This window comes from Pristiophorus japonicus, chromosome 4 (assembly GCF_044704955.1).
Source record: "Pristiophorus japonicus isolate sPriJap1 chromosome 4, sPriJap1.hap1, whole genome shotgun sequence".
NCBI classification, from domain to species: domain Eukaryota; kingdom Metazoa; phylum Chordata; class Chondrichthyes; family Pristiophoridae; genus Pristiophorus; species Pristiophorus japonicus.
This window is the reverse complement of record NC_091980.1, coordinates 304,802,926-304,815,560: the sequence shown is the minus strand read 5'-3', so window position 1 is coordinate 304,815,560 and position 12,635 is coordinate 304,802,926. Positions and strand designations below refer to the sequence as shown.

At 55.5% G+C, this 12,635-nt stretch overlaps 1 protein-coding gene across 1 annotated transcript in view; it reads right to left on the bottom strand.

Annotated features, from left to right (window-relative positions):
- Positions 1-4,551, bottom strand: part of kcnk13a (potassium channel, subfamily K, member 13a) — a 75,929-nt gene extending 71,378 nt beyond the window's left edge. Inside the window, 3 exon segments of the mRNA XM_070877944.1 lie at positions 1,360-1,666; positions 1,668-1,718; positions 4,420-4,551. Of these exon segments, the coding sequence (XP_070734045.1) occupies positions 1,360-1,666; positions 1,668-1,718; positions 4,420-4,551 (490 nt within the window).
- Positions 4,552-12,635: the final 8,084 nt, after the last annotated feature.

Here is a 12,635-nt window from a genome sequence, read left to right as displayed (position 1 = left end):
TGACCAGTTCATTGATACGTTCCTGCAGTCCGCAGCTTCCTTCTTCATCATCAACCACACAGCCGATTTTAGTATCATCTGCAAACTTCTTAATCATGCCCCCAACATTCAAGTCCAAGTCATGGATATAGATATACCACTAAAAGCAAGGGACCCAGCACTGAGCCCTGCGGAACCCCACTGGATACAGCCTTCCAATCACAAAAACACCCATCAACCATTACCCTTTGCTTCCTGCCTCCGAGCCAATTTTGGATCCAACTTGCCACTTTGCCTTGGATCCCATGGGCTTTTACTTTCGTGACCAGTCTGCCATATGGGACCTTATCAAAAGCCTTGCTAAAATCCATATACACTACATCATGTGCACTGCCCTCATCGACCCTCCTGGTTACCTCCTCGAAAAATTCAATCTAGTTAATCAGACCCAACCTTCCCGTAACAAATCCATGCTGACTGTCCTTGATTAATCCGTGTCTTTCCAAATGAAGATTTATCCTGTCCCTCAGGATTTTTTCCAATAATTTTCCCACCACCGAGGTTAGGCTGACTAGCCTATAATTACTTGGTCTATCCCTTTCTCCCTTTTTAAACATAGGTACCACATTAGCAGTCCCCCAATCCTCTGGTACCACACCTGTAGCCAGAGTGGATTGGAAAATGATGGTCAGAGCCTCTGCTATTTCCTCTTTTGATTCTCTTAACAGCCTGGGATACATTTCATCCGGGCCTGCGGATTTAGAGAATTCCATAGGTTCACCACTCTCTGGGTGAAGAAGTTTCTCCTCATCTCTGTCCTAAATGGCTTTCCCCGTATCCTTAGACTGTGACCACTGGTTCTGGACTTCCCCAACATCGGGAACATCCTTCCTGCATCTAACCTGTTCTATGAGATCCCTTCTCATTCTTCTAAACTCCAGTGAATACAGGCCTAGTCGATCCAGTCTCTCCTCATATGTCAGTCTTGCCATCCCGGGAATCAGTCTGGTGAACCTTCGCTGCACTCCCTCAATAGCAAGAATGTCCTTCCTCAGATTAGGAGACCAAAACTGAACACAATATTCCAGGTGAGGCCTCACCAAGGCTCTGTGCAACTGCAGTAAGACCTCCCTGCTCCTATACTCAAATCCCCTCGCTATGAAGGCCAACATGCCATTTGCCTTCTTCACCGCCTGCTGTACCTGCATGCCAACTTTCAATGACTGATGTACCATGACACCTTCGCTGCACTCCCTCAATAGCAAGAATGCCCTTCCTCAGATTAGGAGACCAAAAATGCAGGAAATGTTATTCATTGGGTTGGGGGGGGGGGGGGGGGGGGAAGGGGGATAACGAGATCTCCAACAGAAGCCTCCTTACCTATGGTGGAAACGACGGTGCCCACGAAATAAAAGGAGCCCGTGAAGTCCCAGCGGGGTCTGGTCTCGTCCACTCGCACCCCGGCCACGTTCGCCTCCTCATACTCCCGCAGGAAGCTCCTGAGCTCGGCCCAGCTGATGTTGTGCCTCTGGGTGAAGCTGTCCTTTCTCTGCTGCCACTGGCGCTGGGACTCCTGCTCCTTCGGCTGCTCAATAGCCGAGAAGACGGCCGCCCCGCACACCAGGTACAGGGCGATCAGCAAGGCCAACAGGGCGAAGCGGGCGTTGTCCTCGTTCAAGTGGCAGAAGCGGCCCCCTGGGCTGGCCATCACAGCAGCCCCCAGCCCTCCTCCGCCAGCACTGGAGAGGGGGCAGGGTGTGGGGCGGGGAGAGGGAGGGAGGGCAAGGGGAGGGACACTGCCCTATCTCCCTCAGGCCACTCTCTGACTGGAAGGGTCAAGGTCTAGCATGGCCCAAACTTAGATCTTCTCCACCACTGCAAGGACCTTGGGACAACAGCCCCAGTCAGCTCAAAAACAGTGCGATTCTGCAGTGGATTCTTCTAAAAGGACACACAGGAATCCACTCACACAGTCTTCTCACTCCCAGTTGACACTCCAGATGTATCTCGGTCTCTCTCTCTCTTACTTCCTTAAATTTGTAGACACACACACACACAGAAGTCACCTCCAATCCACCTCGCGGCACTTTCAGTGTCTGGAAACAAAGCTTGTGAATCCGCGCCCGTCAATCCTCTGGTGCCTCTGGACATGTTTGCGGAGCAGCGACTTACAGACAGGCAATCGGAGCCAGGGCTGGGCTGGCTTGTTCACATCTGCTGCTCAATCCCAGCGGCTCGTCCTCCCCAAATCCCCCGCACGTCCCGGACACACAGGCAGACATCTCAGGGCCACCTTCTGAGACACCAGCACCTCCCAGGTCTTTATTGTCTCAAACCATCTCCTCTCCAGCCTGCGCCTGGTCCCGTCCTGCGGGGGCAAGCCCTTCCTCTGAGATGTTGGCTGTGGGTTTAAGGAGGTTCTCCCCAGCACCTTGGTCACATCCACCGTTCCCCCACAGAACCACAGAACCAAGCCCCTAGCAGTCTCGCTGCGATCTTCAGGACACCTCACAGACACAGAGAGAAGCTCACACACTTTGCTCGCGGTCTGCTCTGAGCTTCACACACTCGCTCCGCGATCTCCCCACACTGCTTTGCTGACATTCACAGGCTCCCCACCAGCGAATGTGATGCCCAGGCACACTTTCCGCCACTTCACTCAGGATGAAATGCAACAGGACCTGAAACTGATGTGCCCGCTTCCGGGTCGCTTTTATTTGAAACTGACTGAAGCTGCGAGTGATGCAGACACAGACAGACACACAGACACACCCACAGACACAGACAGACACACAGACACACCCACAGACACAGACAGACACACCCACAGACAGACACACAGACACACCCACAGACAGACACACAGACACACCCACAGACAGCGAGACAGAGAGAGACACAGACACACCTACAGAGACACAGAGAGAGACACAGACACAGACACAGAGAGAGAGAGAGACAGAGACACAGACACAGACACAGAGATAGACACAGACACACAGAGAGACACACACAGACACACAGAGACACAGACACACACACAGAGACACACAGACAGAGAGACACAGAGACACACACAGACACAGAGACACAGACACACAGACACAGAGACACACCCACAGAGACACAGAGACACACAGAGACACAGACACACAGACACACACACTGAGACACACAGACAGAGAGACAGAGAGACAGAGACACAGACACAGACACAGAGATAGACACAGACACACAGAGAGACACACACAGACACACAGAGACACAGACAGACACACAGACACACCCACAGACAGCGAGACAGAGAGAGACACACAGACACAGAGACACAGACACACAGACACAGAGACACACCCACAGAGACACAGAGACACACAGAGACACAGACACACAGACACACACACTGAGACACACAGACAGAGAGACAGAGAGACACAGAGACACAGACACACAGACAGAGAGACACACCCACAGAGACACAGAGAGACACACAGAGAGACACACACACACACACACATACAGACAGAGACACAGAAACACACACAGAGACAGAGAGACACACACAGAGACACAGACACACACACACACATAGACACAGACAGAGACACACACAGAGAGACAGAGAGACACACACAGAGACACGCACAGACACACGGAGAGACACAGAGACACACACACAGACAGAGAGACACACACAGAGACACAGACACACACAGAGACACGCACAGAGACACATACACAGACACACACACAGACACGCACAGAGACACAGAGAGAGAGAGACACACACACACAGACACAGAGACACACACACACAGACAGAGAGACACACAAAGAGACACAGACACACACAGAGACACGCACAGACACACGGAGAGATACACAGAGACACACACACACACAGACAGACACACACACACACACAGAGACACACACACAGACACACACAGAGACACGCACAGATACAGAGAGAGAGACACACACACACACAGACAGAGAGACACACACACAGACAGAGACACACACAGAAACACAGACACACACACAGAGACACGCACAGACACACGGAGAGACACACAGACACAGAGGCACACACACAGAGACAGAGAGACACACAGAGACACAGACACACACAGAGACACGCACAGACACAGAGAGAGAGACACACACACACACACACAGACAGAGACACACACACACAGACAGAGAGACACACACAGAGACACAGACACACACACAGAGACACACACAGAGACACGCACAGACACACGGAGAGACACACAGACACAGAGACACACACACAGAGACAGAGAGACACACACAGAGACACAGACACACACAGAGAAAGAGACAGAGCTCAGGGGGGTCGGAGAGTTTCCCCCTCCATGTCTCTCACCGACCCCCAACTTGCTCTCCAACTCCCAGCAACTCTTCACTCACTTGCACCCCACCTCCCCCAGGGTCGACCTCAAACACCCCTCCCCTCTCCTCCCCCCGGCGGCAAGGCTTTCCCTCTCCGCCGCTCATCCGCGTGTCCCGGTCCGCCAGGAACATCACACGCTCCGTCCACATCACAACGCGACTGCAGTGATCGCAAGCAACTCTCGCCCTCTCTCCCTCCTCCTGCCCCCTCCTCTCTCTCCCTCCTCCTTCCTCGCTCCCTCCTCCTCTCTCTCCCTCATCCTCCCTCTCTCCCTCCTCCTCGCTCCCTCCTCCTCTCTCTCTCTCCTCCCACTTGCTCCTCCTCCTGCCTCTCTTCCTCCCTCTCCCTCCTCCTCCCCACTCCCTCCCACCCCTCCATCTATCTCTCTCCCCCTCCTCCTTCTCCCTCTCTTCCGTCCATCACTCGCTCTCCTCCCTCACACCCTCTCGCCCGCCCTCCTCCTCCTTTCTCCCCTCCCTCTCCCTCCATCCTTCCCTCCCTCACTCCCTCCCTCTGTCTCCTTCACTCTCCCTCTCAGCCTCTCCCACTCCTTCTCTCCCTCCCTCACTCCTTCCTCACTCCCACCCTTTCCATCTCTCCCTCGACCCCCCCCCCCCCTTATTCATCTGGGTTAGGATAGTTGGTGCATTTAGAATCATGTTATAAAATGGTTTCTTAATCTATCATAAAATATTTTTCTTAATCTTCATTTGGGTCAGAATAGTTAATTAAATGTTTCCCTTGTATCTGTGTGATGCAGGACGAGGATTGAATGATAATGCTGCATTAAACATTACATTCAAAACAGAAATTGGCACTAAAATAAACTCTTAGAACTGCCTCCCAACTAAATAAACCCTACCTAAAATGTTGTTCAAAGTGTCTGGCAATTTCTCTTTACGTTTCAACTCCACTCAAACAAACTCCGTATCTCACCATCTTGACAGCTGACCATCTCTCAGTCACCTCCTGTCCTTCACTCTCCCTCCCTCTTCTTCCCCTCCCTCTTGAGGCAGTTCAGAGAAGGTTCACTCTGTTGATTCCTGAGATGGAGGGGTTGATTTGTGAAGAAAGGTTGAGCAGGTTGGGCCTACACTCATTGGCGTTTAGAAGAATGAGTGGTGATCTTATTGCGATATATAAGATACTGAGGGGGCTCGACACGGTTGATGCAGAGAGGATGTTTACCCTCCTGGGGGAATATAATACTAGGGGGCATAGTCTCAGAATAAGCGGCAGCCCATTTAGAACTGAGATGAGGAGAAATTTCTTCTCTCAGCGGGTTGTAAATCTGTGGAATTCTCTGCCCGAGAGCGGTGGAGTCTGGGTCGTTGAATATATTTAAGGTGGAGATAGACAGATTTTTGAGCAATAAGGGAGTAAAGGGTTATGGGGAGTGGGCAGGGAAGTGGAGCTGAGTCCATGATCAGATCAGCCATGATCTTATTGAATAGCGGAGCAGGCTCGAGAGGCAGAATGACCGACTCCTGCTCCTATTTCTTATGTTCTTATGTTCTCCCCCTCCTTCTCCTCTCCCTCTCCTCTCCTTTCCCTCCACCTCCCTCTCTCTCCTCTCCCTCCCTCTCTCTCCTCTCCCTCCCTCTTCACTCTCCCTCTCCTCTCACTCCCTCTCCTCTCCCTCCCTCCCTCCTCTCCCTCCCTCTCTCTCCTTTTCCACCCTCTCTCCTCCCACTCCCTCTCTCTCTCCTCTCCCTCTCTCTCTCTCTTCACCCTCTCCTCTCCCTCCCTCACCTCTCCTTCCCCCCTCCCTCTCCCTCCTCTCCACTCCCTCCCTCTCCTCCAAGTCCCTTATATATCATTCTGTCTCCCTCCCTCTCCTCTCTCTCCTCACCCTCTCCTCTCCCTCCCTCTCCTGTCCGACCCTCACCTCTCCTTCCCTCCTCCCTCTCCACTCCTCTCCTCTCCCTCCTTCTCTTTTCTTCTCTCTTCTCCCTATTCTCCTTTCCTCTCTTTCTCCTCTTTCCTCTCCTCATTCCCATCTCCCTCTCGCTATTGACCTGCATGTAGTTTCTAGTTGTAAATTACTGTTTGCATTTCCCAGTCACACAACAAATGGTGTTCTCGATGATGTAAAGAAACATAGAAACATAGAAAATAGGTGCAGGAGCAGGCCATTCGGCCCTTCGAGCCTGCACCGCCATTCAATATGATCATGACTGATCATTCAACCTCAGTACCCCACCCCTGCCTTCTCTCCATACACCCTGATCCCTTTAGCCGTAAGGGCCACATCTAACTCCCTTTTGAATATATTTAACAAACTGACCTCAACAACTTTCTGTGGTAGAGAATTCCACAGGTTCACAATTCTCTGAGTGAAGAAGTTTCTCCTCATCTCGGTCCTAAATGGTAATGAATATTGTAAATAGCTGGGGTCCCAGCACTGAACCTTGTGGTACCTCACTAATCGCTGCCTGCCATTCTGAAAAGGACCTGTTTATTCCTACTCTTTGCTTCCTGTCTGCCAACCAGTTCTCTATCCACGTCAATACATTACCCCCAGTACCATGTGCTTTAATTTTGCACACTAATCTCTTGTGTGGGACCTTGTCAAAAGCCTTTTGAAAGTCCAAAATACATCACATTCACTGGTTCTCCCTTGTCCACTCTACTAGTTACATCCTCAAAAAATTCTGGAAGATTTGTCAAGCATGATTTCCCTTTCATAAATCCATGCTGACCAGATTGTGAAATCAGATTTGCAATTGCAGATTCTTAGCCAAGGCTTCTGATGTTGACTGACCTTTCCACCAAGCACAGGTCAGCTCACCAGCTTCATCTTGCAGACTGGCTGACTGCAGTCTGCAGCCAAACTGATACTGCTTACATGACGCTGTGATACATAAGGGAATGTCTCTAAGGGTGAGTTTGTACAGCATCCGAAAGTCTGGAATTGACTGGAAAAGACCAGCTGGTCCATCAAGCCTGCCCCACACTAACGATGGCTGGAGCATTATGTCCGGCCCTGCTCCGGCCTGCTCCCTCCCCTCCCCCCCTCCCTGCACATGTGTAATCTACTGGGAGAGGCAAAGGAAACAACTGAAACTCAGGACCAATAAGTGTAAAAATATGGAAAATTCCACCGACTCCCTCAGGTAATCGAAACCAGTCCAGGGGATCACATCCAGTCCAGGGGATCACAATCCAGTCCAGGAGATCACAATCCAGTCCAGGGGATCATAATCCAGTCCAGGAGATCATAATCCAGTCCAGGAGATCACAATCCAGTCCAGGGGATCACAATCCAGTCCAGGAGATCATAATACAGGCCAGGGAACACAATCCAGTCCAGGAGATCACAATCCAGTCTAGGGGATCACAATCCAGTCCAGGGGAACACAATCCAGTCCAGGGAATCGCGATCCAGTCCAGGAGATCACAATCCAGTCCAGGGGATCATAATCCAGTCCAGGAGATCACAATCCAGTCCAGGGGAACACAATCCAGTCCAGGGAGTCACGATCCAGTCCAGGGGATCACAATCCAGTCCAGGGAATCACGATCCAGTCCAGGAGATCACAATGCAGTCCAGGGGATCACAACCCAGTCCAATTGGCCACAGTTACCCCCCCCCGGCCTTCACCTGTCAGTCAGGGTGCGAGCTCCTGATAGACGTCCCTGCTGTAAATATGCGTGAGTGTGTCAACGTCAATTGGGGGAATAATCAGATTTGACAGGCTCCCTCGGCTCGGGCGTGAATAAAGGCCACTTGGGTGAGGTTGTCAAGGGCAACCGACTGTCGCGAAACCATACCCCCTTCAGAGGGGGAAGAAAGTCATCAGGTGAAAACTGTCATGTCTTGCTGTGTAGTGTTTCCCACTTCGCCACCAGGTGGCACCATTACAGGCCCACACGACACACACTGTACATCACCAACACCAATATCTGAATCAGTGAGGCTGTGAACAACTTTTAAAAACTCATTCTGGGGATGTGGGCGTCGCTGGCAAGGCCAGGATTTATTGCCCGTCCCTAACTGCCCTCGAGAAGGTGTTGGTGAGCCGCCTTCTTGAACTGCTGCAGTCCGCGTGGTGACGGTGCTCCCACAGTGCTGTCAGGTAGGCAGCAACGTCCCCGTTCATTTATTTTTAGATGCATGGCCCTTTTGAGGGGCTGCGCGGCCCAGTCGAAATGCCGCGCATGCGTTTAGCGTTAGGGCTGGCTGCGTGGGAGGTCCAGAGAGCTGCGTGGCTGAAAGGGAACATTGGTGGGAAGCTTCGGGATAGTGACCCAGCGACGATGAAGGAACGGCCGATATACTGCCAAGTCAGGATGGTGTGTGACTGGGAGGGGAACGTGGAGGTGGTGGTGTTCCCATGCGCCTGCTGCCCTTGTCCTTCTCGGTGGTAGAGGTCGCGGGTTTGGGAGGTGCTGCCGAAGAAGCCTTGGCGAGTTGCTGCAGTGCATCTTGTAGATGGTGCACACTGCAGCCAGGGGGCGCCGGTGGTGGAGGGAGTGAATGTTGAAGGTGGTGGATGGGGAGCCGATCAAGCGGGCTGCTTTGTCCTGGATGGTGTCGAGCTTCTTGAGTGTTGTTGGAGCTGCACTCGTCCAGGCAAGTGGAGAGTATTCCATCACACTCCTGACTGAAATTGTTTTTTGATTACAAAGGGATTGAAAAAAAAAAGTTACTTCTAGCTCCCATCTTAAAGAGGCTTTATAGTTATATAAAAAGGTTTTGGCTATGCTTTTCTGCTTTGGAGATACTGAAAAGCCCTTGTGCCATTTTCCCCGTGACAACACCGGTCTCCTCTCCAACTCACCAGTAATGTTGGAATCCTGCATCAGCGGCTTGGCTCAAAACCCTGGAACTCCCTCCCGAACAGTACTGTGGGAGAGCCTGGGCCAGACAGATTGCAGCAGTTCAAGGAAAATGAAAAGACTTGCATTTATATAATGAAGTACCTTTGGAGTGTAGTTACTGCTGTAATGTAGGAAACACAGCAGCCAATTTGCGCACAGCAAGCTCCCACAAACAGCAATGTGATAATGACCACTTCATCTGTTTTTCAGTGATGTCGATTTGAAGGATAAATATTGTCCTGGTCACTGGGGTAACTCCCCCCTCGCCCACGCCGCTCTTCTTCAAATAGTGCCATGCGATCTTTTACATCCAAAAAACAGCACCTGGAGGGTCAGCCTAGACTTTTGTGCTCAAGTCTCTGGAGTGGGACTTGAACCCACAACCTTCTGACTCAAGTCAAAGGTCACTGGGTGCTACCAACTGAGCCACTGGTTGACACAAGACGACCATTTTCTCACGAGCAGCTACAGACGGGCAATAAATGCCGGCCTTGCCAGCAATGTACACATCCTGAGAAATACAGTACTTTATCTCAACTTCTTAATTAAAAAAATGACGTGCTTATTTGTACTGCAAAAATGGCTACCATGCTCCACTCTTTGTTTACGATAAGCCACACCCTTTAGTTTCACAGGAGTGTGTAACTGGAACTGCCCAGCTCAAGGTCTCACTGACTTTGCAAATTGTAACTTGTTCCACTTCGACTTCCTGAAGCGACAGAGGACAGACCTCCCCAGATGACAGCAAAGGCCAACCAAAGTGCCTTACCCCAGTCCAAGTACATCCCTCCCCCAGCCAAACAGAGTGGGGGGGGGGGGGGGGGGGAGGGGAAAGAGAGAGTCGAGGGGAAGGGGAAAGAGATCGGGGGGGGAGAGAGAGTCGGGGGGGGGAGAGAGAGTCGGGGGGGGGAGAGAGAGAGTCGGGGGGGGAGAGAAAGTCGGGGGGGGGAGAGAGAGAGTCGTGGGGAGCGGGGGGAGAGAGAGTCGGGGGGGGAGAGAGAGTCGGGGTGGGGGAGAGAGTGAGTCGGGGGGGAGAGAGAGAGTCGGGGGGGAGAGAGAGAGAGTCGGGGGGGAGAGAGTCGGGGGGGGAGAGAGAGAGTCGGGGGGGGGAGAGAGAGAGTCGGGGGGGGAGAGAGAGAGTCGGGGGGGAGAGAGAGAGTCGGGGGGGAGAGAGTCGGGGGGGGAGAGAGTCGGGGGGGGAGAGAGTCGGGGGGGGAGAGAGAGAGAGTCGGGGGGGAGAGAGAGAGTCGGGGGGGAGAGAGAGAGTCGGGGGGGAGAGAGAGAGTCGGGGGGGAGAGAGAGAGTCGGGGGGAAGAGAGAGAGTCGGGGGGAAGAGAGAGAGTCGGGGGGGAGAGAGAGAGTCGGGGGGGGAAGGGAGAGTCGGGGGGGGGGAAGAGAGAGTCGGGGGGGGGAAGAGAGAGTCGGGGGGGGAAGAGAGAGTCGGGGGGGGAAGAGAGAGTCGGGGGGGGAAGAGAGAGTCGGGGGGGAGAGAGAGAGTCGGGGGGGAGAGAGAGAGTCGGGGGGGGGGGAGAGAGAGTCGGGGGGGGGAGAGAGAGTCGGGGGGGGAGAGAGAGTCGGGGGGGGAGAGAGAGTCGGGGGGGGAAGAGAGAGTCGGGGGGGGGAAGAGAGAGTCGGGGGGGAGAGAGAGTCGGGGGGGGAGAGAGAGTCGGGGGGGGGAGAGAGAGTCGGGGGGGGGGAAGAGAGTCGGGGGGGGAGAGAGAGTCGGGGGGGAGAGAGAGTCGGGGGGAGGAGAGAGAGTCGGGGGGGGGAGAGAGAGTCGGGGGGGGAGAGAGAGTCGGGGGGGAGAGAGAGAGTCGGGGGGGGGAAGAGAGTCGGGGGGGAGAGAGAGTCGGGGGGAGGAGAGAGAGTCGGGGGGGGGAGAGAGAGTCGGGGGGGGAGAGAGAGTCGGGGGGGGAGGAGAGAGAGTCGGGGGGGGAGAGAGTCGGGGGGGGGAGAGAGAGTCGGGGGGGGAGAGAGAGTCGGGGGAGGAGAGAGAGTCGGGGGGGGAGAGAGAGTCGGGGGGGGGAGAGAGAGTCGGGGGGGGGAGAGAGAGTCGGGGGGGGAGAGAGAGTCGGGGGGGAGAGAGAGTCGGGGGGGGGGAGAGAGAGTCGGGGGGGGGGAGAGAGAGTCGGGGGGGGGAGAGAGAGTCGGGGGGGGGAGAGAGAGTCGGGGGGGGGAAGAGAGTCGGGGGGGGGAAGAGAGTCGGGGGGGGGAAGAGAGTCGGGGGGGGAAGAGAGTCGGGGGGGAGAGAGAGTCGGGGGGGGAGAGAGAGTCGGGGGGAGGAGAGAGAGTCGGGGGGGGGGAGAGAGAGTCGGGGGGGGGAGAGAGAGTCGGGGGGGGAGAGAGAGTCGGGGGGGGGAGAGAGAGTCGGGGGGGGGAAGAGAGAGTCGGGGGGGGGAGAGAGAGTCGGGGGGGGGAGAGAGAGTTGGGGGGGGGGGAGAGAGAGTTGGGGGGGGGAGAGAGAGTCGGGGGGGGGGGGAGAGAGTCGGGGGGGGGAGAGAGTCGGGGGGGGGAGAGAGAGTCGGGGGGGGAGAGAGTGTCGGGGGGGGGAGAGAGAGTCGGGGGGGGGAGAGAGAGTCGGGGGGAGAGAGAGAGTTGGGGGGGAACAGAGAGAGTCGGGGGGGGAGAGAGAGTCGGGGGGGGAGAGAGAGTCGGGGGGGGGAGAGAGAGTCGGGGGGGGAGAGAGAGTCGGGGGGGAGAGAGAGTCGGGGGGGAGAGAGAGAGTCGGGGGGGAGAGAGAGAGTCGGGGGGGAGAGAGAGAGTCGGGGGGGAGAGAGAGAGTCGGGGGGGAAGAGAGAGTCGGGGGGAGAGAGTGTCGGGGGGAGAGAGTCGGGGAGAGAGAGTCGGGGGGGGGAGAGAGAGTCGGGGGGGGAGAGAGAGAGTCGGGGGGGGAAGAGAGAGAGTCGGGGGGGAAGAGAGAGTCGGGGGGGAGAGAGAGTCGGGGGGAGAGAGTCGGGGGGGAGAGAGTCGGGGGGGGGGAGAGTCGGGGGGGGGGGAGAGTCGGGGGGGGGAGAGTCGGGGGGGGGGAGAGTCGGGGGGGAGAGAGTCGGGGGGGGAGAGAGTCGGGGGGGAGAGAGTCGGGGTGGGGAAGAGAGTCGGAAGGGGAGAGAGTCGGGGGGGGAGAGAGTCGGGGGGGGGAGAGAGCCGGGGGGGAGAGAGTCGGGGGGGAGTGAGTCGGGCGGGGGAGAGAGTCAGGGGGAGAGAGAGTCGGGGGGGAGAGAGTCAGGGGGGGAGAGAGTCGGGGGGGAGAGAGTCAGGGGGAGAGAGAGTCGGGGGGGAGAGAGTTGGGCGGGGGAGAGAGTCGGGGGGGGAGAGAGAGTCGGGGGGGGAGAGAGAGTCGGGGGAGAGAGAGAGTCGGGGGAGAGAGAGAGTCGGGGGAGAGAGAGAGTCGGAGGGGGGAGAGAGAGAG